Source organism: Streptopelia decaocto (assembly GCF_964273445.1).
Source record: "Streptopelia decaocto genome assembly, chromosome: 2".
Classification (NCBI taxonomy): Eukaryota; Metazoa; Chordata; class Aves; order Columbiformes; family Columbidae; genus Streptopelia; species Streptopelia decaocto.
This window is the reverse complement of record NC_138655.1, coordinates 25,016,599-25,042,945: the sequence shown is the minus strand read 5'-3', so window position 1 is coordinate 25,042,945 and position 26,347 is coordinate 25,016,599. Positions and strand designations below refer to the sequence as shown.

Sequence of the window (26,347 nt, the reverse complement as noted above, 5' to 3'; positions counted from 1 at the left end):
CAACACACCTACTCACCATCTACTTACATGGTCCATTATTAATCCATTTGGCAGTGTGTTATGTGGGACACTGTGAAAAGCCTTGCTAAAGTCAAGATACACTGTATCCACTGCTCTCCCCTCATACACTGAGCCAGTTATCTAATCTGGTTACTCCTAATCACCTTCTTGTTCACATTTGGAAATGGTTTCCAGGATTATTTGCTCCATCACCTTCCCAGAGATCCATATGAGACTGACTGTCTTGTAGCTCCCCTTGTCCCTCTTGAAAATGGGAAGGACATTTGTTTTGTGGTGTTTTTTTTGTTTGTTTGTTTTCCTTGAGTTTTTTTTTGTGTGTGTGGCTTTTTTTTTAGCCCTCAGGAATCCTGTCCATTGTTATCACCTATAAGATAATTGAGAACAGATTCACAATGACATCAGCCAGCTCCTTCACCATTCATGGCTGTGTCCCATAGATCTGTGTACATACCATCTCTTTAGGTGTTTCTTTCTCTATCTCAGCCAAGGGCTGATCTTCTTTGGTCTAACCTTTCCCACTGGCCTCAGGGGCCTGCAATTCCCAAAGGTTGGTCTTACCAGCATAGACCAAAGCAAAGATGACCTCAGCCTTCTCCATGTCCCTTGTCACAAGGACTCCTGCCCGGTTTAGCAGCAGGCTCACATTTTCTCTCATCTTCCTTTTGCAGCTCATATATCCGTGGAAGGCCTGGTGTCCTCTGCATCCCTTGCCAGGTTCTATTGCAGATGGCTCGGCTTCGTCTTTCCTAACACCATCCATGGGCATTTGCACAGGATCCCTATGTCACTCACAGGTTACCTGTCTCTGCTTCCACGTCTTGAATGCTAACAACTGCCTTCCACACAGCTTCTTCATGGTGGTGCATGACAGGAGGATGAAAGGCAATGGGTATGAGTTGACACAGGAGAGCTTCAGCCTGGAAAAGGAAAAACCTTCTCCCCACCTTGTGCACGTTCTTAAGTGACAGTGTGTTTTTCCTCTCTGGCCTGTTCACCTATGGCACTTTTGCATTCTGACCAGGAAACGCAGCAGCCAGCAGAGGTGTAAAAGACTACTTATACCACGCATGGTCACTTGATTAGCAATGCAAACTGATTTCCTGAGGAATTTCTGTACCAGAGCAAGCATTCCGAGATACTCGGTACCTGTACCTACCACACCTCAATAGGGTGCTCAGGCATTTGCATTTTGACCGACCTGTAACATAAGAGAACAGACTGACAATTTTTAATAGGCCATTTTTTTATTGAGAGTTAAGATCATGTCCTCCCCATGGTGAGCAGAACGCACTAGGAAAACAAAATACAGAAGATTGCTTTAGAAAATACACACCAGTTAAGCAATACTACTTTTTGGCAAAGTGCTGTATTTTGTTGGTTTTCAGCTTGTGTTAAACTATTAAAAATAAGAGCCAGACATTCTTCCATATCAAAAGAACTGCTACAAATAGAAAAGTGGCTCTGGAGAGAAGCTGCCATATATGCATAGACTGATGTACAGTATTAATCCTAACTGAAATGTCCCTTTTGAATCTTCAAGTTTGCTGTGTAGAAGGCACAGTTTAAAATGCAAATCTGTCTATTGACCAATAATATGAAAATACAGTTTCAGCAAGATTCATGAATATCAATCAGTACGAGACAGTGCAAGGCCTCCACTTTCACAAGAAAAAACACACACTTTAATACAATTCAAAACCAATATAAAAAGCCACACAGTTCACTACTAAAACATAAAACCAAAACAAATTAATTGCCCAATAGCTCCAGGCACAAACCAGGGCTAGACCAACATAAATATGTAAAACAAATCAACAAAAAGCCATTGATGCAGCACTATCTCGCGCAATAATATGGTTTCCAATATTACAAATTGAGAAGCACAGCTTTGTGCAACAAAACAGTTTATATCCTGAAAGATATAGGCTTTCATCACCAGAAAGTTATCTAGTAATGTAGTATAAAAAGATCAGTATCTCCCAATTCTAGGAGCAGTCTAAAGTTGCATTTACTTGCCTACGGAGAAAAACAGACCAAGGCTCTCATTGTAATGCCTGGGAGCCTTATACTCTCAACTCCATCTCCCTGTTAACAGTTAAAGGATTACTTACTCCTTCCAACATGGGGAGGTGGAGACTCCATCTTCCTTCATTTCACTTTAAGAAAATTAAAGCTGAAGGAAAGTAGTTACCTTTATATAAAGAAAAGTGATACAGGAAAGCAAAGGATTTTCCTGAGCTAGAAAGTTGGCAGTGAGGAGAAGGAAGTTTAAGCTGGGCAAAGAGTTGGAGTGATAAAAGTAGATAATCTGAGGCAAGTAAGAGTATTTATGAAGGCATGATAGACTGATGAAACTGCAGCTATTTGCAGGTAAACCAGAGTATTTGGACCGCAAAAGAACCGTTGCATGGACATGGGCACATACTGCTGAAAAGAATAGGAACCAAATCTGTTTTGGAAACTCAAGATGTAACCAATCTTGTTCTCTTTCACTGTCCATGTGAATTTCATGTGTCTTAAAAAGACTAGTGTATCCAGGAAAGCATCACTTGCTTTTATACTTTCAACCATTTGTCAACATCCCTTTGCAACAATTCTAACTAATCCCAGTGAAGCAGCACATCTGCAGCAAGATATTATAAATGCTGTTTCCTGTACACTAAATATGTTCCACAACAATTACAGCTGCAGAATGTGCAACAGTACCACTACATCAAGGCCAATACAAATTGTTGGGATTTTGCTTCAGTGAAATTGAAGCATTCGGCTGCATTTAAAATACTTCATAGGTCTGGAATAATTCACATTATTCGTCTTGCCTGGTATTAAAAAGACTCCTCACATGACTCCTTATACTAACTTCTGTATAAGGTCTACTGGAAGACATGTCATGTTAACACTTTAATGCCCTAGGCACTAAACACAAGGGGGAAAAAAAGAAACAAAACAGTAAGTCACATTAAGCACTGACAAAAAGGGGGATAAATTTACTGTTCTTCCCCCTTCTTTTTGTGCAGATTTCTGCTTCCTCACCTCCATAGCCATTTCATCTACTTCCCAGATTGATTTATCAGGGTTTGGCATGCTATATGGCTGCTGTGTAAAACACACACTCTTTGTTAACAGGTGAACTTTACTTTTTTAAGGGCCTGCCAACTTCCAAAACATCTTGCACAGTGTTCTTAAGAAAACTACTCGTTAGTTTTGAATGGCTTTTCTTTCCTGTTGGCTCACAGAATCGCTGTCCAGTCCTTCTGCCCTCAATGGGTTAGAAGAACAATCACTGCTGATCTCTCTCAGTTTTTGTATACCTTGTTATCACCAGGTTTAGTTCTGTACTGTTTTTCAGCATGCTCTTCTCCTTGACACACACTGCCCTTCATTTCCAGTCACAATTAACTCAGACTCCATTTTCAGAGAGAGAGAAAGAGATACAATTAGAACTTCTGATAAAATTTTCTTTGCAGCTACATTTGAGCTACCCTCAATCCGTAAATATGAGACAATCTAACAGCAATTAGCAGCTCAGAAAGAGCTGTCCATCAGCCTGACTTCTTTAAAGAACAGTCAGCTACTGATGGGATTAAAATAATGGTTGATCCACCATCTTTTTCCTTTAACTAGACTAGCAATTAAATGAAATAGGGTAGGGAAAATACATCTTTCAAAGACAGAAAGAGAAATAGTTAGAGAAAGGGAGCAAGAACTCTAACTGTACCAAGTAAAACTCAGTTCATCTCTCTGGGTTGTGCATCTGCACTTAACCCACAGGTCCACTTTTCCTTCCACTCTACTGTGAGGTACTACACATCTGTAACACCAGTGCCATATCATTCTGCAACAATATTGCGGGGGGGACATTTAACCCCTTTCTGATACACATATTAAGTACCCAACACACCTACAGAGACTCCACTAACAGAAGTAGGTACTAGGTAATTTAGATTAGATGTCCTTCCTGTAACAGTTCAGCATAGCTATATAATATCCGCCAGCAGCTATAGTATTTCCTTGTTAGACAGTAATCATATGTTGAATACAGATAAACAAGCTGCCAATTACTGGTCATTAAAGCACACAGCTAACCTCAAATTTTCTAACTCCACTTGGATTAATGCAAAATGTAACTGATTTCCATCTCAGTTAAGTTTCTTTAAAATACCAACTAAGAACCCATCTATACATCATAGTTTATAAAACAGCACACAAACTATTGTACTGACAGGCTTCCAAGACATTGATATTTAACATCAATGTTTAGGGCTTGCTGCAAGATGTTTGGAGATTTATGTGTAATTTCAAACAACTGCAACACTAGTTACGATTGTATTTGAGGGACTGATGATCAGCTTCAGATTGACCACACTTACCTACGCATGAAAACAAGAGCAACCTAAGACAATTAGACCATAGATTAAAACCACAGGAGCCATCAGTAATTGAACTGACGCTGGCAAGGCTGGTGAACAAACAGTCCATTGTGCTTGATTTGCCGAGAGTGGCAATCCCTGGTAAGGTTTTGGCGACGAAGACCATTTCTGTTGAGATAGTGTCTGTCATTATGCTCTTTTATCCAGTGGGTAGGACGAAAGCTCTTGTTTTTTTCCAGAAAAGCTGAACGAGTAGCAAGAGCTGTGACATAGCAGTGAACACGCTGTCCCGTTTCATTTTGGGCCTCCAGTCTAGAAACATAACAAGCAGGTATCAGTCATTACTGAATTGCACTGGAAAGACATGCAAACCATAGAGGGTGAGAGAACATGGACATGAACATCCATTGTTTCAAAATGGCATCCTCCTACTTGACAGGGGTTTGGGCTGAGGCAAGGTCAAGCCAGTTTAGGAAAACCACCTGGTAAGTAATGCGTAGTGCTGCTAGCTCACATTTAGTGTGAAGGCACCACAATAGCCTTTGGACTTCTGGTGTATTATGCTATTGCACCCTTCCCCACCACACCACACTAAGGCCAAGATGCAAAATAGCTCAGAAACAAGGCACTATGTGTCACACTGCTCCAGCTTTAGAAGACTTTGGAGTTACCCATTAGGCAAAGTTTGGTTTAAAATTATCTTGAACGTAGGTGGTTTGGCCTGAAAACAGCAGCACACTAATGAAAGTGTGTTTAGATTGCCAGCCACACAAGTAAATCCAAACAATGTTTATGCAGAGGAATGGGAAAGATAGACCAGTTGTGACACACACAGAAAATAACTTAGAAGGACTGTTCCCCAGCCAGCCCTCTAGATTTCATGAGCAAAGAGTCAGCAGTTCTGGAAAATCCTTATTCCATCATGCACTACTGAAAAAATACAAACCAGCGGCCTATGCAAGCAGGGACTGACGTACTGAAAAAGGACTTCCCTACTTGACAGAACAATCACTCGTGTTTCCTGAAACTTCCAAAGTGAAGCTAAAAATAGCCTAGCATTTTTAAAAGCAAAGCAAATCCCAAGCCCGAGTGCCACAGCTGTTGTGAGACCAGCGGTATTGGAGTTACCTGCCTCCTCCCTCCCCACTCAGGACCCAACTACCAGCTCTCAACTCAGTGGTGCCCTGGAAGGGTGTCTGCAAAAGCAGGAGATTGCTCAGGCATGAGCAAGAAGCCTCTTGTGAAGTCAATTTTTCAGCACTAACATGCCTCTATAATAAAAATCTCCTCTGGAGGAGCTTAAGTTGCTTGTATTGTATGATGTCTCTGTAGATGTAAGTCTCATCCACTGTGCCCACACTACGTGCTCTCAGCCTTGCCCTTGGGGTCCTGCAGGTGCCTGGCAGAGAATTGAGCTCTTCTGCCTTCCCACACTCCACATTGGAGCAAAGCACTCTGCCAGCAAGGGAGTCCTCCTCCCTCCTCTCTGCTTTTTCCTTTTAAATATCCAAATCCACTTGCTTTTGGCTCCTTGGCTAGCTTGAGATGACTGACTAAAGCCTACAGACTCCAGAATAGTCATGTGTGACGTGTTGATTTTTCCCATTTACTCACTGGATGCTGTCCTAAACTTAGCACTTGAAATACCAAGCAAGAAAAAAGTGAATAAGACAGCACAAATCAATTCACAGTGCCTTGTAAACACTTTGTCTATGCAGATTACACCAGTTTAACTTACATGAGTGTGCCTGCAAGCATGGAGCTACTGTTTTCTACGTGGAACCATCCCTTAACAGGTTCAACAGTGCTAGAGGTGGAACTTCAGCCAAAAGCTTTCTTGGGAAAGCTGTAAGGAGCTGGGAAGTCACACCACATTGTGCTATTAGAACCCATATTTCTTAAGCATGCCCTTGCTGCATGTCATTAGCAAGTGAAAGGAATCAACTTCTAATACAAAGGATTGTGGTTTGTTATGGAAAAATGACTAGGCTTGATGAACAGGGGGAAGTTTATACAACACCCTTCTCCTTTGAAAGGAGTTTAAAAGGAGAAACAGATTTCCTTTGCAAAAGGAGAAAAACTGGTTTAAAATTCCTGGTTGAAGATGTTTGAGCTCTTTTCCCCTCTTATCAAATACCCTTCCAGCACTGGTTTGCAAACCAACACTCTTCTACTTGCCATCTCAAAGGGAAACTGGGATAGCAGAGGTGATTTGAATTAGCTAGAAGGCCACATACTCTTTCAAAATGCAGCACTCTGCTATCTTAGTAGTTGCCTTTGGTAGCCTGGCCCTACAGAGCTGGACACAGAACAGGGCTGATGAGCCTTCACCAGTGTGGTCAAAATGCCATTTTAGAGGGGCTGCACCTAAAGGCAAACGGCCACTACATACATTTGCTGCTATGTTCTTGGCATCTATTTTGCTAGAAAGCATAAATATTCTGCTAGTTGCGCTATAGAGCCAGACCTCACAAGAAACATTAAAGGCTTCAGGCCCCACCCCAATTAATACTTAAGTAATTTTTTCTGCACTTAGCATTTTGGCTTGTTAAAGCAGAAGTAGTTAGGCTTGATCAAGTAACATCATTTGGCACAAAGGTTAGTCCTAAAACCAGTATTGTTTTGGCAGACAAGGCTCTAGATGAAGCAGTGTTGCTAGCAGCCTGATCAAACAAAAAGCACTGTCCCAAAACAGTAGTACTTACTGTGCCAGTGTGCCTTAAGCAGCTTTTCTTGGCCCTACAATGTTAAATGGCCAACCATTAAACCACTAATGACTTCAAAACAGTTTTTGAAACTTACTGCATTATCAGTGTAAGCAATTTTCCCAGTTTCTGTAATTTACTTCAGCTTTAGACTTCAGTCTACTCCCAGTTCTGCCACCCTAAATAACTCTTTACAAAAGTCTCAGTCCTCTGACAAAGCAACAGCACCGAATTAAATGTGAAGAAACTTACACACCAGTTGAGGCCAGACACCTTTAGCTTTGCAACACATTAAAGCAGCTTAAATGTACAGCACAACATAAGATTTGTCTCTAGAGGAATTTATACCTGTATCCCTAGTTCACAAGTCTGAGAAAAGTCAGAGTCTTACTTTGCATGTTACTATCCCCCGTAATCAGTATTTTAGATAAGCTGATCTGCTGTCTTTCACTAGGGTATGTCTTACAGCCTACAGTTCTCTTGCAGGTTCTTTCAGATCCTCAATTTAAAGGTGCTATGTGCTCACAGCTTCCCCCCGATTTAAGTTAAACTAGACTCCTGATGCTTAACATCACAAACTGCCCTCTCCAAATATTTATACAAATCCCCTGGTCTCCAAGATCAATGGAGCAGCAATATATTTCAATATTATAGAGTAGCATGTCATCTCAGAGTCACACACTTCTTTGATGTAAGAACTTTAAATATGGCAAGGACGTCAGAAAAGTCAATGGGCATCTACCTACAGCAACTCTACTATTACACTGATTTTTTTCATGTGTAACAAAGCTTACCATATTATGCTGTTTTTTTTTTTTTTTCCAATTGTTTCTAAGTGTAGGCACCAGACAGGAGGACAAGTCAGTCTTTGTTATTAACCAGGATTCACAAAACACCCCTTTGTTTTCAAATCCACGAATACATGGGCAAGCGTGGAGACATGATGGCAAAAATACTCTATTTGTATACATCTATGGATACTTGAATACATGCATAGTCCTTGAATGAATCCAGATGAGGGCAACCAAGCTGGTGAAAGGCCTGGAAGGAATGTCCTGTGAGGGGCAGCTGAGGACTTTGGGATGGTCTATTTTGGGCAAAAGGAGGCTGACAGGCAACCTCATTGCTCTCTGCAGCTCCCTGAGGAGGGGACGTGGAGAGGGAGGTGCTGAGCTCTGACCCTTGGGATCCAGTGACAGGACATGTGGGAAGGGTTCAAAGCTGCACCAGGGGATGTTTAGATTGGACATGAGGAAGCATTTCTTTACTGAGCAGGTGGTCAAACACTGGAACGGGCTTCCTAGAGAGCTCGTCAGTGCCCCAAGCCTGTCAGTGTTTAAGAGGCATTTGGACAATGCTCTTAAAACCATGCTTTAACTTTTGGTCAGCTCCAAAGTAGTCAGGCAGTTGGCCTAGAAGATCACTGTAGGACCCTTCCAACTGAAACAGTCTATCATATATCACTATACTCATATTTGTATATTCTGGGCATTTACCACTGAAGAAGCAGCGCACAACAAGCATGCATCTGCAATAATTCCACATGGTCAGATCTTTAGGACTCCCAAAAGAAAAAGAAATCTAACTGCACAACTTTTACCTTGCTAAAATTAGAAGTCTGCAGCATAAATTTTTACCTTGAGGTAAGTTTTGTGCAATATTTCTGCTTGATTTTGTTCCACAAGCCATCTGTGGAAAAATGTAATCCTGCCCTAATCTATCACTAGGTTGAGGAACATAAAATATCAAAATAGACTTCCTTGTCAGGATAGTGAAAGTAATATTTTACATCTCACAAGGTGACTGAAAGGGTTCTGACTAATAGTTATGAAAAATACACATAGCTATGGAGGGGGCAAAGTACTTTCAAACCTACGTTATCAGCTATCCAGTTAACTGCCACCAGTTTCAACAGGACTGGAGTATATTCTGTGAGGGAACAATTAAGCTCCATAAATATTCACTGCAGTGTCAAAATAGCATACCCAGCCATTTCCTGCCAGGGTCATCTTGTATAACATTTTTTCTAAGCAGGCAGCCCTGACCACCATACCCACCTTGTCTAGTATCCATGCTTTATTCACTTGCTCTAAAATAAGCTGGAAAATTCAGTATTAAGTGTCTAAGCTGATCATGTAGAAACCAGATATTTTCAGCAACAGAGGTCCTTGACAAGAGAAGTCAGACATACCTGGGACTACCTGGGCTGTGAAACTCCTCATCGCCACATCCAGTCTCATTAAGGCTGTGACAGGTATTGTGGACAGCATACACGGACATGCTGGGATGTTCTATGAGGAGGTTCTCCATCGGACTGGTTTCCACCTTAATAGTGGTTAATCCACCTGCAGTAAAACATGGGGGTGGGGTGATAAACCAGCTCTCCTCCATGGGACATGACTCGAACTGGATGAAGCAAGACTCGCTGGCTTCTGGCAAGTGTTCCAAGGGGGACGGTAAACAAGAGAAGACGGGTGAGCCATCCACAACCGATGCTTCAGTGATGTCTGCTTCCTCCACGGAGCAATTAGTGCAAGCGTCTGCTGTAGGTGGCCATTAGTCAGTTGAGAGGAACCCATGGAAGTTGGTGATTGCAGGGGGTCGAAAACAACAAGGTTGCACATAACCAGAAACAGGACATAGAAAACAAAACAAAGAAACAGAAATAAACCCCTATCAGCATATACAATTTTTCTTTTTTTTAAAGGGGAGGTTAAAAGGGAGTTCCCTGACAAGCCATGCTAGACACGTAAAACAACTGTTATCAGTAAAACAAGACAATTGTGTAATGAGTCAAACACATTTTATCTGTTCTGCTGAAGCCTGTGTCAGGCTTATAAACCTGACATCATTTTTCTCATCAGTTTACATAACATGTTTTGGTACATTTGTTTGGAAGACACCCTACTATCTAATCCACACTGTCTTTTCTTAGTTAAAGTTTCTCCCAAGCTACTGACTTCTAGGCAGAGCTTACATTTGACAGACACCTTACCTATAAAGTCAACCAGAATCCACTCGTCATCTTCTTTCTCACTGAACTCTGGCTCTTGGCTGGACAAGCTATTAATCTCTCCCATGAACATGTTATTTAACCTCTGGAACATCACTAAGGCAGGAACAAGACTTTGGTTGGTAGGTCTTTATATCCAAGGTTCAAGGCACAGCTCACACTGTACTAGCAGAGTGGCATAGACTTGAGACTGAAGTGCATAGATGCTCTATCAGCTTAGGTACAGGACACGCAGAGGCATGACTGGTAAACAGTTTATGTGAAACCTGCAAAAAATTGTGACAGGGGTCTTAATGACAAAGCAATATGTAACATCCCTAGGGAACAAATTAAAAACCCTCGCATTAGTGCAGTCTGAGGCATCAGTGAACATTTTTCCCCCCAAAGAAGAGGCAGCTTCACTGGCATTCACCATTCCCTCCCACTCAGATACACACAGAAAAAGCCTAGGTCTCTCCTCAGAGCTGAGTGCCTTCTTCTATATCCTCCTCCTCCCCGTGCAAAGGTCTGTTTGGCTGCCGATCCCCACATTCTCCTATGGGAGGAGAGGACTTTTGTACAGGAGTCTTGCACCTACACGCACAGAGATGCTCCCCACCTGTCTTCCTCCTGGTCACGGGGAGATGTGAAGGGCAAGCGCACATTGTCTGCTCCAGACATGGCATCTCCCCTGTTGACACAGCCTCACAGCTCCCCCAGAGACTCCTGCAAGGGCTCCCGGGGGTGCCCAGGGCAGCGCATCTTCTCTCTCCCATCACACACAGACACCACAGGAAGGCACATCCCCTCTTCAGGTTCAAAGCACACTACATAGTCAACAGTGGGATCATTTTCACAGCAAGTTCTCAACTAGTCATCTATTGTAAGTATAAGTAATAAGGAAAAGTAACTTGTATGCTTAATTAAAACTAAGGTTTATTCCTCAATACACTTCCTTAAATCTACATGTAATTAGTCACCATAAGCCCAAACTCTATATTTGGTAGTTAAGATGAAAAATCCCATCACTGCTGAGAAGCTGAATGTTCAACTGCCTCAGATCAGCATGCTTACAGCCTTTGAATATTTATGTACAAGCCAATAAACAGAAGCCATTAAAGTAGCTGAATAAGTAAAGGCTATACATGAAAAATATTCATATTAATTACAGGTTAATTCCACCATAGAAATATTTGAATTATCACAGCATGTCAGAATTATTACAGATTAAATACTTGTTTAATAATTAAATAGAGAAGAAGATATGCATGTAAGAGGCTATGTGTGCCTGCATTCGGGAAGAGAAAGGGAGTAAGACACAGTACACTAGATAAATCCAGACTACAACCCATAACAAATATTATTTAAGGCCAGTATACCTTGTTTCACCCTATAACTCTCACTGAAGAGTCATTTTGGCCTCCTAGATCATTCTACCCCAGGACCACAGACCCCATTCACCACCTTCTTCAATGCAAAGACAAGATCCATACAACACAGCTCCTAGAAACATTTATGCAGCTACCTCCTTACTCAAACAGCACAAAAGGATAAGATTAGAATTTAAAGTAGCCTTCAGAAGCAATATGGAAAAGTACAGGCTAACTCAAGAGTTGTTATTCACTCTAGCTCTTCAACAGGAACTGTCAGCTGCAGGAAAACACAAGCCTAGGAACAACTGGCTCAGCTGCAGTAGTGATAAAAGACCACACCTGAAAATGAAGCATCTTGTCTCTCTTAAAGAAAACTACAAGAATGATCAGAAGTTTAAAGAAAAGCAGTAACATTTTAAAAATGGAAAGGCTTAACAGAGAGAAGGAAAAATGACAACAGCAGTCAATTATGTGAAGAAAGAGGCAAACATTTATTCCCCTCTACATTCACAGCAAGCAGAAGTGGCTTTTAACTGCAGTAAAGTTCAGTTTTCAGTGGTTACTAGCAGGAAACACTTTTAACCATTAAGTTTGCTAAGGCCTGGGTGGGTTACCTAAGGAAATGCCAAATGCCCACAATGCTCCTAAGCATCTTCTTGAGAAGGTTTGAGCACTTCAGATACAGACTGAGCTTGCCATGGATAAAGAAGCAGACTCCAAGTGAAAGCCTGAAGTCTGTAGCTTTCCAGTTATCTTCCACATCCATCCCTAACCCTCTTCTGGCACAAGGCCTATGAACAAAAGAGTTTGTTTTTTCTTTAGGCAAACTAGCAAGCCATAGCGTAATTGCTGGTCAGCACTGGCTTTCCCTGTACTCCCACTGCCGCACGCATGCTTTACTGCTTTCCTACATGTAGCCTGGAAGTACCTTCAGGCAAGGGCTGTCTTTTTGTTCTGTGTGTACAGTGGAACAAGATGAGAGCTCTCACTCCTACATTAGGGCTCCATAGGCATCACGGCAACATCAACTAATTAACCCCTAACAAAGAAAAGGGACATCACCGTTCCTGAGAACACAAGCTAAACAAACTACAGCTTTTGGTCCATAAATATCTTCCCGTAGATCAAAAGCAGGCTGTCCCATTTTCCCCTCCCCCCACCTCAAGGAGGTTTGAAAAAAACCACACATCTGAATCATTTGGAAACTAGGTGATGTCTTCACATCCTTTTGGACAAGTGCCTTTAAACATGCCACACTTCCATGCTATTGTGTAAGTCAGACGGGAACCAAGAAGTGACACTTATTATGCGCCATCGTTAGGGGAGGCGAATAAGACAGCGGCTGAAAGAGAGGTACAAGGTGCTCCCGTCTCAGACAGGATCTACCAGCTGCAAGAAAAGACAGGACCAGGAACAGCTGACTCAGCTACAGTAGCGATAAAAGGCTGTTACAGATAACACATCCAATGCATGCCAACAACATTGAATTGCTGCTTTAATTTTTTTTTTCATTCTATCCTAGCAGAGATAGAGCGCATTCTAAGTTTAAAAAGAAAAAAAAAAAAAAAAAAAAAGAAACAAAAGACAAGACACCCTTCCCAAAACCCTTCTGCAGTTCTCTGTTCGCCTCTGGCCGCTGATCCCCCCATGCCCTCAGCTCCGCAGCCGCTCGGTTACCAGCAGGAGGCTCCAACAAGCCGCTTTCCGCGGAGCGGCGGGTGACCCGGCAGAGCCCGCGGCCGCTGCGCACCGTCCCGGCTGCGCCCGGAGCCCTGCCCGCCGCTGGGCGGGGGGACGGGACTACCGGCTGCTCGACAGCCGCGAAAACGGCAAAACCCTCCCGGCCTCGGTGTTTCCCGAGGAGAAAGAAGCCGGGATGGGCGCCCAGAGAGACGGGAGCTCCGCTGCTGCTCTTCACCGTCTGGCCCAGGCGCTCAGACCACATTACACCCCGCCGTGCGTGAGCCGGGTCACCGGCAGCGAGCCCGGCCCCAGTCCCGCAAAGCAAACCCACCTGGACCGCGCTACTCCCGGCTCCGCGGCCGCACAAAATTCTGCGCCCCGCGGAGCCCTTTGTTGTTATAGCCGCGGAGCGCAGCTGACGGGCCGGCCGCCCCGGCCCCGCCCCTCCCCGCCCCTCCGCCAATGGGCGCCGCCGCCGGCTGTCGCTAACGCACGTGACGGGCGGGCAGGGACGCGGCTGGGGGAGCCGCGGGGCGGGGGCGGGGCTGAGCCGCATGGACACGCCCCCACACGCCCCGCCCCCGCCCCGCCCTCACGTTGGTCGTCGTTTGCAAATAAATTTGCGAAATTTGAGGTAATAAAATGCTGAACACGGTGTGGGAGGCTGCTTGTGAAATTCTATGAAGCTGGTAGTTATATGGTTAACTTGGAAAGCAGGTGGTTATGTACAGAGGTAATTAATTGTACAAAATATTCATTAACAATGGAACAAAATATGCAAGTTAATTGAACATGCGTGTTTGATTAGTAATTATACATGCACAGTCTTGATTTATAGAGCGGTTTGGGTTGAGAGGGGTCTTCAAAGAGCATCTAGTCCAACCTCCCTGTTGTGGGGAGGGACATCTTGTACCAGGTCAGGTTGCTCAGAGCCCCGTCCAACTTGGCCTTAAACACTGTGGGGCATCCACAGCTGGTTGGGGCAACCTAGTCGAGGGACTCACTGCCTTCATATTGAAAAACATCTTCCTTATATCAATCTAAATCTACCCTCTTTCAGTTATAAAACATTACCCTTTGTCCTGTCACTACTGTTACTTGGTAAAAAGTCGGCCCCCATCTTTCTTCTAAGCCCCATTTAAGTAGGCTGCAATAAGGTCTCTCTGGAGCCTTCTCTCCTCCAGGCTGAACAGCCCCAGCTCTCTCAGCCTGTCCTCACAGCAGAGCTGTTCCATTGCTCTGATGATACTTGTGGTCTCCTCTGGCCCCTCTCCAACAGGTCCATGTCTCTGCTGTGCTGAGGGCTCCAGAGCTGGACGCAGGACTCCAGGTGAGGTCTCACCAGAGCAGAGCAGAGGGGCAGAATCACCTCCCTCAACAATTATTAGGTTGAAGGACATCACCTGGGTTGCACAGTTTCCAAGTCACACATCTGAAGCCTTAGAAAACTCATGCATTAGGTCACTTACCCCATCCACTCCCTCTTTAAGGAAAAGAAGGTGAACACAAATGCAGTGCTATTCTGAGACATGAGCAGCTAAAAGGAAAGGAATTTCCAGGCAGTGGGGTTACGGTCCAGGAGAGCTGGCAGAGCCGTGCTGCACACCTTTGGTCGCTTAATACAACTCTGGATATATCGGAGTGTTAATCGTCGCTTTAGATTACAGGCCAGGCAAGTATCTCCGTCCTTTGGAAGATAATGAAATAAATGGGTGATGTGGGGCCAAACAGTGTTTTACAAGCAATACATCTTAACAATTTAGGATTTTTCGTGATTTCAGTAGTGCTGCATAACTTGATTTGTAGCAAGCAATAATAACATTTTCTACTAAAACATAAGGCGTGCAACATGATTGTGTTACAGTTGCTGGAGCCCAGATAAACTTCTTGATCTTTTAACCTCAGTGTTTAATAATATCTTTTTTGTATTTTTTTTCCTTGTAAGGACAAAGCTTTTTTATGTGAAACAAAATGGAGAAAGTAAATTTTGGAAAAATGCTGTAAAGTGTCTTCCTGTGGCTTGGAATAGGCTGTGTAACTTGACTGACAAACTGCGTAGCTGTACGATTTGCAATATTTTTGCAAAAACTTCAAATGTCTGGTATTTGAAAACACTTTTCTGGGCCGAAGTAACCCTTCTTGAATTATGAAATCAACTTTATTTTTATAACATCAGCACTATGAAAGCATGTAAACTGTATGTCTGATTGAACTTTTGCTTTATAAATGGAAGCAACTCATGAAAAAGCCCACAAAATCAATGATATTTTCAATGATAGGGGCTCCAAGACTGAAGGGAGAAAAGGGGGAGGGGAGATGGCACAAGCAGTGCATGTCTGTGAATTCGAGATAGGCGAGACAGAAAATTAAATTTACAGAATAAATGCCCTAAAGGATTTATTTCTATTGCAAAATTACATTGTGTTAGAACATGTTAACTAAGGCGATACAAAGCACCTAGTGTAGACAAGAACTGTCATGTTTGGCGGCTGAGTTACCTGGGGTCAACAACAAATGTTAAACATAGTAGTCTTTGTTTATAGTGGCTGTTATATTAAGCATTAAGTGTTAATCAATTAACATAATGTATTTTTCCAGTGTAGGCAAGCCCCGGGTAGGCTTGGGTTTTATTTGAGACACAAACTCCTAATGAAATTAAAAGGTCAGTGTTTGTATTTCTTAAAGTCCCCTGAGAAGCAATTAAAGGGATAGAAGCTCTTCTCTTTCTGTAAGCGTTGCTCTTCATTTCTTTCCTCTTCATTTCACTTATCTCTTAATTTCCTATTGTCACAAAATGGTGGAAACACTGGACTTGCTTATTCTTTCCTCCAATTGCATTGCTGTTGGCAGGAGAGAGGCAGATCTGAAAGCCACCCCTCTTCTGAACCTGGCAGCCAGCACACTTTTGTTCCAGACCTGGCAAGTACTTAGGCATATAAATGGTTTCAAATGAAATAAATTACATGTGTGGACTTAAATACCTGCTGACCAAGGGCTCGGGTATTTCATCCTGCACTCACAGAGGTCAATGACAAATTTTCTGGTGATTGCAATGGTGCAGGTTGTGGCCTTAGATTCCTTATGCAAAGTCTTTCAAGGCAATTAGCCTTTCTATTGACTCTAATAGTTGTTACATCACGCCCCCAGATAGTAAAAGAAATATAGTCACTTTCATCTAGGGCTTGCTGGACATACAAGTTGACTCAGAGATTGGTCTTCCCTTGAGGAACTTTACTTCTATATTCGTATTTGTATTACAGAAAAAAATTCTGAAGCGATCTCTGGAGCAGGGACACCAGTCATGTTTCCAGTCATAGGTGCCCTTGCATGATTCTGAATTATTGGTGGAAGTTAAGAGAGAGTCCATTGTACTTTCTGTGTGCTCAGTGGCGGCTCAGTGGCACAGCCATGGCTGCAAATTTTTCCCTGTGCATCCAGAGTGCTCTGTGTGTCACAGGAATTGTAAATGCCTGGGCAGCGGTCCCCTGCTATTCCAGCTGTATTGATTTTTCCAGATCCTGGGCATTAACGCAAGGCATGATCTGTTGTCTGGGTTCCCACTGTGATGAAATACTCCAGCAGTATTTAGCAGGCACAATGCATGTCTGGCCATGGAGTACAGAACCACTGACCTTCCTACCACAAGACCTGCGAGGTACAATGAGCGCATTGAGCTTGTAACAAAGCACGGCCATGTGTGGTGCCTCTTGGAGAGGCCCTGCACTGCAGACGGGCCTGGTTAAATGGTAGGTGACTATGTAGATCTATCTCTGTGTTAGAAACATTAAGTAGCAGGAGGGAGAACTATGCCAAATGGAGATTGCACAGACTAAAAAAAGAAACTCCCTCTAAACTTTGGAGAAGATATATCCTCCAGACAAAGAGAAATAAAAATTCTTTCCAAATGATGTGTAACAAACCACTTTATATCACTCTGAGTGATATGCATAAACAAATCCATCAGTCCCATGCAGCACAAGCCTGGCAATACCTGTACAGGAACTTCCACACAGTTCATCTTTGCTGATACGTGTGTCATTGGTTTAAGCTCAGTGCAGCACAGCTACCAAAACCAAACTTTCACTTTAAAGCTCAGTTAAAAACAGATACCTTGAACCTAATAATTATTAAAACCGAGCCTAATGTCTTCTTCTCCATGGAAGGTAGCTTCCATCTGGCTGGGGCAGAAAGTCCTGTGCTGTACAGGAAGAGATTCTGCGTGAGTCTGCAAGATCACTGCTATAAGATAGGACTTGGTCTGTCCTGCTGAATGCAATATGCAGAAATAACAGGCATTTATAATTTTAAAAATATCAAAAGTTTATGATTAACACAATGAAATACCTTTTAAAATTTATTTGTTCCCCATGGAAATAATACTAGCTGCTGCTCGAAAGTTTAAGCTTTTCTGTCCAAATTTAGGTACAAACATTTTAAACCTGTTGTTTAAAGTACGAGCAGCCTGAACAGATCCAAGCTCAAAAAAGCACAGTCTGACATTTGTGTCCTTGCACAAATGTCAATCCCTTTTTTGAAAGTGGACTTCTAGATTTAAACGTCAGTCTCAGTGAAAACAGGTACTTCCTTCTCTGCTCATCTTCCTCTGTTAGTGCGGAGGTTTCTGCAACTTTGGCTTAAAGAGAGCAGATGGATTGATTGTTCCTGCTGTAAGTCGCAAGTTTCTAATGTTATTTTCCCAAACAGCAAGTTAAAATTTTGAGTAAGAGCAGGCCTTTCCAGACTTTTATGCAAAACAGGTGTTAGAGACCTGATTCTGTACTTCTAGAGCATGAACTCAGCAAATTCAAGAATCCAATTTTGACATGACTAGGAGCCTCATGATTTGGCTGAGCGAGATCCAAGGAGGCAGAAGTTACTGGATACGATCCTCCAAATCAGACTGAAAAAGTTAGGGGATTCAGTTTACTGTGTAAGAACTATTATCTTAAAACATTAAACCTGTCATCTTTTCCAGAAAAGAGTCCTTGGTTAGAAAAAACACTTTTTCCTTAGAAACTGTCAAAATGCAATTCCTGCTTTCCATATTGTTCCAGAGGAAAAACAGGTATAACTCTATCTTCAAATTGCCATTGGCAGGAAGCCATTGTAAATCATAGCCAGATTAAAAAAATAATGGTAAGCTTTAGCCACACATTGAACTCTCGTCCTCTCGTCCTCAGAAGTCAGCATAGATTTCCATGGTCTGAATAACTCTGCTTTTTTCTAGAGCACCTTCAGTGACAGCATTGGAGTCATTACCTGGGAGCGTGTCAGTGTCTCAGCAGACAGTGCCAAACGCAGTGCCAGCCAGCACAAAGCCAGGGGCAGGTGCCTCTGCTTGTGTTACTATGTGAACGATTTTTCTCCTGAGCCCAGAGGCATTCAGCAAATGTTTTCCATGGGGATTGCCTGTCCTCTTTCATATTTGTCTCTCGTACTAGCGAAAGTCCAGCATATTTTCACTGCTCTTGCCTGAATCTGTCCTCTCCTTCAGCACTCGGTACCAAAAGACCCTATTGTATCTCTGGGTACAACCAGGAATCACAGTCTTCTGTTTTCTTCTTTGCCCTGTGGTTAGAGAGGCTTTGCAGAAGCACAGCTCCCACCTAAGACAGTCAAGTAGAGTGTTCTTATCATCCAAAGGAAAAATGACACGTGAATTTTTGACTATGGCACTGAACATGTGTTTGTTACATTTGTGAAATTCTTACACAATTCAGATGTTTGATGGGTTATTACTATCGTTATTAATCCTTCATTTTTTTTTGTTCTTTATTTCAGTGGTGATGTTAGGATGATGGGCATCCCACAGTCAATGTATATGCAAGTCTGCTTGATCAACTACTACAGCTTCAGTTTTGGAGTAACTTACTTTGGTGCCATAATTTATTTTTGTATGCTGGATCCATCTTTGTAATGATTGTCAGTTAGTGTTCAGTGAGAGGATAAGTACGTTTCTCTGTCTGTAGCATATCTGTGTTTTAAATCATGTGGGAATGACAGACAGTGTGCAAGAGAGCTTCCTCCTTAACCGGTCAGCCCAAAGCGTGCTTTGTCCTGTGGTTAGCCATGCTTAAAACCCTTCCTTGATTTTTTCTGCACAACTGCAGAGTCAGCAGACAAACACTGTTCACATCTCTGAGGCATTTTTAGTCTCACCAGCAATCCATTTGTTTCCTTTCAGCTCTCCCACTGACTCATATGCTTCCTAAAATAGTGGGCACTATCTTTGTTCTGCTGTGACAAGTTACAAAATTAGCAACATCAGTTTAGCACAAAGTAATATGAATCACATCATATGCTCAGATGTGCTTGGATTTGTGCTTGATAAGATTTAATCCAATTGCAAATTACCATTATTTTTGAAAGGTTTCTTAGTCTTCACAGAGTACAAAGCCACACACCATGATTCTGCATTGTTATTCTTTCCAGCCATGGATCTTTCTTGCAAATACTGAGTCCAACTTTTCACAAGATAGCTCAGACTGGCCTAAACAGAAAAAAAAAAAAAAAGAAAAAAGAAAAAAAAGGCCAAGTATTGCTGAGAGAAGATCAAATAATGTCTATTGCAATGGAACCTGAGGTGATCATGGTGGAAAAAAAAAGATGTGACCTTTCCTGATCCCAGGTCTCAAGCACTGCATTGGTAACAAAGACAATCAATACTTCACAACATACTTCACTCATATGCTCAAACCTAATTTTAACATGGTATATATACAAATATATATGTGTGTCTCTGTGTATTTCACCAATTATTTATACAGTGTATTACAGTATATATGTATGTATATGTAGTTGACACACGGAGTGATCGACTTGGGATCGCAAGCACTTATTGACAGGTTCCCTTTCTTGCTTAGATCAGACATGATGAACGCCAGCACTCTGTGCCAGCTGAGCTCTGCGGAATGAAAAAATAGCGTGGGAGGTCTTGTCTGTTGGGCTAAGCATTTCACAGAAGCCAGGTGCAAGAGTCATCTTTGCATACTGAATCACTGCAACTCAGAATCTGGTGTTACAGCCATCTGAAGAGCTCTTTTCAGATAACGTTTTAAAACTGGCTCTGCACAATGACAAATTAATGAGGCCTCAGTCTCTGCAAGATTTGTGTTAATGAAGCCTCCAGGCAAGAGACAGATCCTGCCACATGCCCTTCCAGTTTGGAAAAGTTAGTTTTCACAGCAAGGTATAGCTTCTCCACATAACAATCTAACTCCACAGATGACAGCAAAGATTTTAGTAAAACTTGCCAGCAAGTTCATCTTGTCCAGCCATCACAGCAAGAGACGTGTAGTTCCAGATTTAGCTGTTAACCTGTTGTGTGGCTTTAGGCAGACGTTGTAACTCTGCCTAAGTTCCTCATATGAGGATGTGGTCAGGTAGTCAGGCACTCCACCGGGATGATGCAAGAGAATTGTTTGCACTTAGCCCTTTTTGCTATAGGCTGTCTAAGAATTTTTCAAATAGCTGTAAGTTCTTGGAGAGGTTCTTGGATAAGGTGAAGTAGAGCTGCTCCTGAGGTATTCTTCCAGCCGATGGTTCAGCCAGTGTGAGGTCCAAAACCTAGAGAAAGTTATTACGGTTCAGTTCTTAAACATACACACCAAAATGGCACTTTCTTGGCTATGAGTGACAGTGTGACAGAATGTCATAATGTCACAGTGACGTTGCCCTCATTCACCAAGCACCTGGGCTCAACCCTGACTGCTGATGTGCTAAGTTCCGTTTGCCTCACCTGTGCCAATGCTTCAAAACATGCTACCGGATGTATTTTAAATATATGTATTTCCTTCCACTGTGGTAGAAGTGCTCAAGTATTAGAAATGCTTTTTATAAAAAGTTCCTGGCAGAAGCAGGGCCTTAGAATATCTTCCAGGGTTTTTGGAAAAACATCATGACTGTTTGGGACAGAGTGAGAAACGTGTTATGAGAAAACAGGCAGTCCAAGAGCAGTGCTAAATAAAATATACTAAAGTTGAAGGAAATATTTTTCTCTGTGCCTGAATTTTAGACAAATTATCACTCAAATGTCAGTACTTGAATAATTAAGGTGGTGTAATGAGATGTAATTGCCAGAGCTGCAAGGACAGTAAACATAACTGCACTATTATCAGGACAAGCTGAGCTTCTAATGGTGCAACAGGTCAAACAGCTATAATCGTACCACCGTACCTGGAATAGGGTATGTGTAGGGGCCACGTGCAGGCTGGACATGAACACACTGTACCTGGGCTCTGAAGCCATAATTAGAGCAAAGCTGAAGGTTTATAGAACCCAGGCAAAAAAAACCCCAGCATGATAATGCTTTAAAAAAATTAAGTTGGAAGAAATGTAAGTTTGCTATTCAACAGAGCAATGTCACATTAATTAACTGCATAGCTGGGATTGTTGGTGAAAAAAATAAGATGCTATTTAAGAACAGGAAATCCAAGATTTTATGTCTGGTCAAGAGTAATCCACTGCAAAAACACAGGCTGAAGAGCAAATGAGTAGAGAGCAGTGCTGCAGAAATATTCTGGAGGTTGCATACTCTTTCAAAAAAAGCAAACTACATACCGAGCAGTACAAATATAAATAGAGGCTATAAAATACATGTAGTAATTCTTCCACTTTTCTCAGTATTGGCAAAGCTCAGCAACCCTGGCTTGGGGCACCATGCTTGGGAGAGATAAAACACTCATCAGGCCACAGAGGAGAGCAATGTGTATGATCAGAGCCCTAGAAAAACACAACTTACATGGGAAGATGGAAGAAACAGGGGGTGCTAGCTCTAGTGAAGAGGAAACTGACAAAAATATGAAAGCAGTCCAGTCTTCAAAAATAAAGATATTGCAGATTAATAAGACATTTCATTGCAGCAGAAATAGACTTTGGTTAGACATTACGAAAAACTTTCTAAAAATAAGGCTATTGATGCATTAAGCTAGATTGCCTGGAGATTGTAAATCTTTTTAAAAAGAGATCAGATAAAACTTAGTCGAGAATGACAAGAGATAAAATTAATACATCTGTAGAGAGTGGGATGGTATAGATGACTTCTTGAGATCCCTTTTCATCTGTATTTTCCATGCTCATCCAAAAGAGGAGTGCTTGGTTTTTTTTCCAGACTTGCTTGTTTATTCATGCTATTCACTTGCTGCTTCATCTTGAAAATGGAAATCCCATTATTCAGTCCCCGTCAGCACTGACTTCAGGTTTTTCTTGCACTCTGTAGCAACACAATGTGACTGTTCAAGTTACAAACACATCAAGACAAAGTTTAAAATGGTGCTAGTTAAAACAACTTTGAAGTGACAATCGTGTTAGTCAAAATACTTCTCATTGGCTTCAAATCAAAAGATTCCTGAAAACAAGTCTTAAGACATGAATCTCATGTAATTTGCATGGTCCCTTTGACACTGTTTGGATGCAATGTGCACGTTTCCAGGGATGGGCAAGATGGAGTCAGGAAAAAACCCATGCGGATGCCCTCTGCAAAGCAGCTGTTCCTGCTCTGGCGTGCCACAGGGAAAGCAGGAGACCTGTTCCCATCCCACCATGCTGCTGGTGCTTATCGACACTTGCATCCATATCCATATCCATATCCATATCCATATCCATATCCATATCCATATCCATATCCATATCCAGCAACACGGAGTGCCTCCAACACAAAGGAGATGGCAGATGGATTTGAAATCTGACCACAGTGCTCCCACTGGATGACTGGGCCTTTCGGTAGGATAAACCTGAGACAAGCTCAGCGATTTAGGCCTCCTCCTGCATCCATGGCTGCCTTCAGTGTTTTTCTTTCCCCAGCGTTCCTGTGGCAGCAGAATCAAAGCCTTGAACAGCTAATTGTCCTGCCTATATCCTGGGAGATTTGGGCAACATTTGGCTATGTTTCTATCTCCATGTAATTTTGGTTATTACTGAGAGAATTTTAGCTTGCCTTCAAATTATTTCAACTCCATTACAGTGATCCTTGTTGCAACATGCTAAGGCACCTGGCTCCTGAGCAAGTGCCTTATAAAAAGGATGAAGTGCTTCTTCTACCTATTATGATTAATATTATTTTGCTAAATACGGAGGACACTTAGGCTGCCCTCCCCCCAGGTTGCTACAGCAACACACACATCTGTGAGGAGTCATTCTTCTAATTGTGTCAATTAGGCTTATATAAGGGTATTTCAGTGATCCAAACACTGTGGAAAGCACGGTCTGAAGTCTGGCTCAAGATGAACCTCATCTCCAAATGCTAATGAAATTATTTTAAACTTCCTTCTGGTGTAATTGCGTTAGTCATGGCGAGCAGGAAGCAGCACAGGGTCTTATGGAGCTGGGCAGGTTTGCTTGCTTCTTCAATGCAAAGGCACACAGCAGGCGGTTTCTGAAATGCATCTCTGGAACAGAAGGAACAAAAAGTGATCTTGCCTTTTGTCTGCAGTAACATTATTTTATAATCAAGACAAAGGAAATTAGAATGCAAAACCAGCATGTAACTATGCCAGATTATCGATTAATACTTTGCAGCTAAATCATGCCAGATTAATGACTAATACTTTACAGCTATGCATTACTTTTCAAAGAAAGCCAGTCTCTGAAATACGTATAGATGTACAAGTCAACAACAGTCAAAGTGCAGCAAATGTCTGATTGACATATTTGACTGGAGCAATCTGAAAGCTGCAGGGCCATATGGAAACTTTCCAGACAACAGCAGTGCCTTTCTCATGCAAGAAAACTATGCTGCTTTCCACACAATAAAATTAAATGAAGAAGTTCGTACTAACTAGCTGGTTATTTTATTACCTCTATCCTCCAAGGGCATTTTTGCAACCCAGATCATTATGTGTGAATAACACTTTCTGAAAACTTGGTCTACTTGAGACAGTTGTCATTAAAATATTAGCAGAAGACAGTGACTTGCTGTTTCCTGACGTTACACCACCACATTTGCCGTGTTTTGCCAATGTTGTGACTCACCGTAGGAGTCTGCTGGAGACTGCCTATTGAAATGCCATCCAATTGCAATAATTGCTGGCTGAAACTTCCTGAAACAAAGAAAACGGTATCTTTAAAGTGAGACAGCTATGTCTAATTACAGTCTGTGATGGTCATAAAATAATATAACTGTCCAAACATAACAGTATGATTGTTCCAATATGTAACTCCATTCCATCCAAAAGAAATGTAAAAGTTTCAAAAATCAACAAGCTAACTCTTCCTAGATTCTCATCCTGTGTTGCAATGGAATTAAAGATCATGCTGGAATATTAGTTATTGTGTAGAATTTGGAGTGATGGTATTTTCACACAAAGTTTTCAGGTTACAGGACAGTGTAAAAAAGGCACTTTGAATAAGGGTTTATCCTTGCTTTGTTTTTAACACCATTACTGTGAGTCTACAAAATGACTCACAGTTCTGTATGAATAACTCACAGCTAGATATGTATATGTGATTGGTCTCGAAATGTTTTTATGTTAAAAGACTTCAGTGGCCTACATAGGATAGAAGGTGAGAAAAGGACTTCCTGCAGCCACAGATGCCAAATCCCAATGCCAGACACATTTATTAACTTGCCAACTCTGGGCTAAAATAAGAGTCACCATACTTGGAGCAACTTCTTTTATCTTTGCATCAGGCTGCCCTACACTGGAGTCTGTGGTTAGGAATTAGACCCTGGAGCTGAATGCTCAGTATGTGAAATCACAACACGGACACGCGCTGGTTTCCCTTTGTCAAACAGGAGGTGGGGAGAAGGCAACATGGAGGAAGGAGGCAACCAAAGAAGTTCCCCAGCTTAGCATTTCCAGTGCAAGCGATGACCTGCATTGACCTGCCTCCCAGAACTGAAGCTTTGCCATACTGATGCAGAAAGGATTACTTCCCCATGGTTTTTAGTCGTCAATCTTCCAACCTAAAGCTCCTTTCTCCTTAAGGTTCTCAATAATTCTTCTGTTTCAGCAACCAGAGAATCACCATAAATCACTTTTCTACATCAGCACTTTTTCCCCTTCTGTGCTCTCTAAGGGTGTTTTGTCATCGATCTCGTCTGCCCTGCAACTCTTTTCATTATTCTAGCTGCATTTAATTAGCATGAACATTTATAATGCTCAGAACTGAGCTCTGGACTGTTTGTGGATTTGAAAACAGTTGGGTTTTAAAAGGTGTTTTAGAAGTGCTTTCAGATCCCACATCACCAGACAGACGTGGGGAAGTGAAAAGCAGGGCAGTAGCTAGGCATCTCATTTTTCCAGCCACTGCTGTACTTAGCTAGTTATTATGCCTGGCTGATAAGGGGCACCTCTGGGGGCAACGTTTCTACCTACCACTGCAGATTTCAGTATTACAAATCCCATGTATGTTTGTGTCCTGAAGTCCTCCACAGAAGATCCTCCCAGCTCCTGCCCAAGTGTGTCCCCCCTGCTAGGCTCCCTGGATCTGGCAAATCACTTTGGCCAAGCAGAGTTGGGAGAGATTCTCTCTGAGGAGTAGGAATGCCGCCTCTAAACCAGCAAGGATGCTAACTGAGGAATGATGTGACGTTTCCGTATCTGTGAAGTCTCTGCTTTGCAGCTTCCTCACATGCTCGGGGCCAGGGGATGGAAAAAACCAAACCAAGCCAAACCAAACCTTGAAAATAAATTCAGCATTACACCCTAGCTACATGGGCATTTTACTACCTGTTCACTTATCTGAAGCATTTGGTAAGTTACTTCAATTTGGTGTTCACAAACAAAATGTCAGCTTCCTTGTTTCCTCCACAGTTTTCTTCAGTACTTTCAATTTCTACGACATTGTATGTCCTCTGCCCAGGGATATTCGAGTGCTTTCTGTTGACCCAGTGAGTACTGGTACTATCATTTACATTTTTCACAGTCACAGAATGACAAAATCAATGGATTAAGTTCAGAGGCTGGAAGATGCCTCTGGAGATTGTCTAGTTCCCCCTGCCCAACTCAGAGCCAACTAGAGCGATTCTCTGCCCCATGCTTGGTCTTCCTTTTGTTATGTAAGGGAAAAATGTGCAAACATCAGTGCCCATGTGGATGGTTGAAAGAGTAGGACCGCAACGTGAGATGAAGCACACCAACGTGACAGGGCAGAAGCACTCTGTGTGACCTCTGAGGAACCAGGCTGAGTCTCAGAGGGGACATGGTTGGCTAAGTAAAGACTAGGCAGAAAGCAGTTTGAATGGACATTCAGGCCCTGTTTGCT

At 42.3% G+C, this 26,347-nt stretch overlaps 1 protein-coding gene across 3 annotated transcripts; it reads right to left on the bottom strand.

Annotated features, from left to right (window-relative positions):
• Positions 1-1,246: 1,246 nt before the first annotated feature.
• On the bottom strand, positions 1,247-13,587 carry TP53INP1 (tumor protein p53 inducible nuclear protein 1). Of its 3 annotated transcripts, XM_082046863.1 has the most exons (5): positions 13,476-13,587; positions 10,092-10,375; positions 9,288-9,639; positions 7,097-7,130; positions 4,549-4,703 (listed from the first exon to the last, which is right to left on the bottom strand). In XM_082046863.1, the coding sequence occupies exons 2-5, from the start codon at positions 10,201-10,203 to the stop codon at positions 4,686-4,688; spliced, it is 516 nt and encodes a 171-aa protein (XP_081902989.1). In that variant the 5' UTR covers positions 10,204-10,375; positions 13,476-13,587; the 3' UTR covers positions 4,549-4,685. The 3 variants fall into 3 exon arrangements, with proteins under 3 accessions (XP_081902987.1, XP_081902988.1, XP_081902989.1); XM_082046861.1 differs by lacking the exon at positions 7,097-7,130 and having other exon boundaries at positions 1,247-4,703; XM_082046862.1 differs by lacking the exon at positions 7,097-7,130 and having other exon boundaries at positions 1,247-4,703; positions 9,288-9,636.
• Between the last annotated feature and the right edge of the window lie 12,760 nt (positions 13,588-26,347).

What these genes read in the sequence shown, in the direction of transcription:
- TP53INP1 (XM_082046861.1), bottom strand. Translation starts at nt 10,203, where the DNA reads ATGTTCCAGAGGTTAAATAACATGTTCATGGGAGAGATTAATAGCTTG. An exon ending in GATTCTGGTTGACTTTATAG is followed by an intron (nt 9,640 to 10,091) that starts GTAAGGTGTCTG and finishes GGCCACCTACAG; the next exon opens with CAGACGCTTGCACTAATTGC. An exon ending in CACAGCCCAGGTAGTCCCAG is followed by an intron (nt 4,704 to 9,287) that starts GTATGTCTGACT and finishes TTATGTTTCTAG; the next exon opens with ACTGGAGGCCCAAAATGAAA.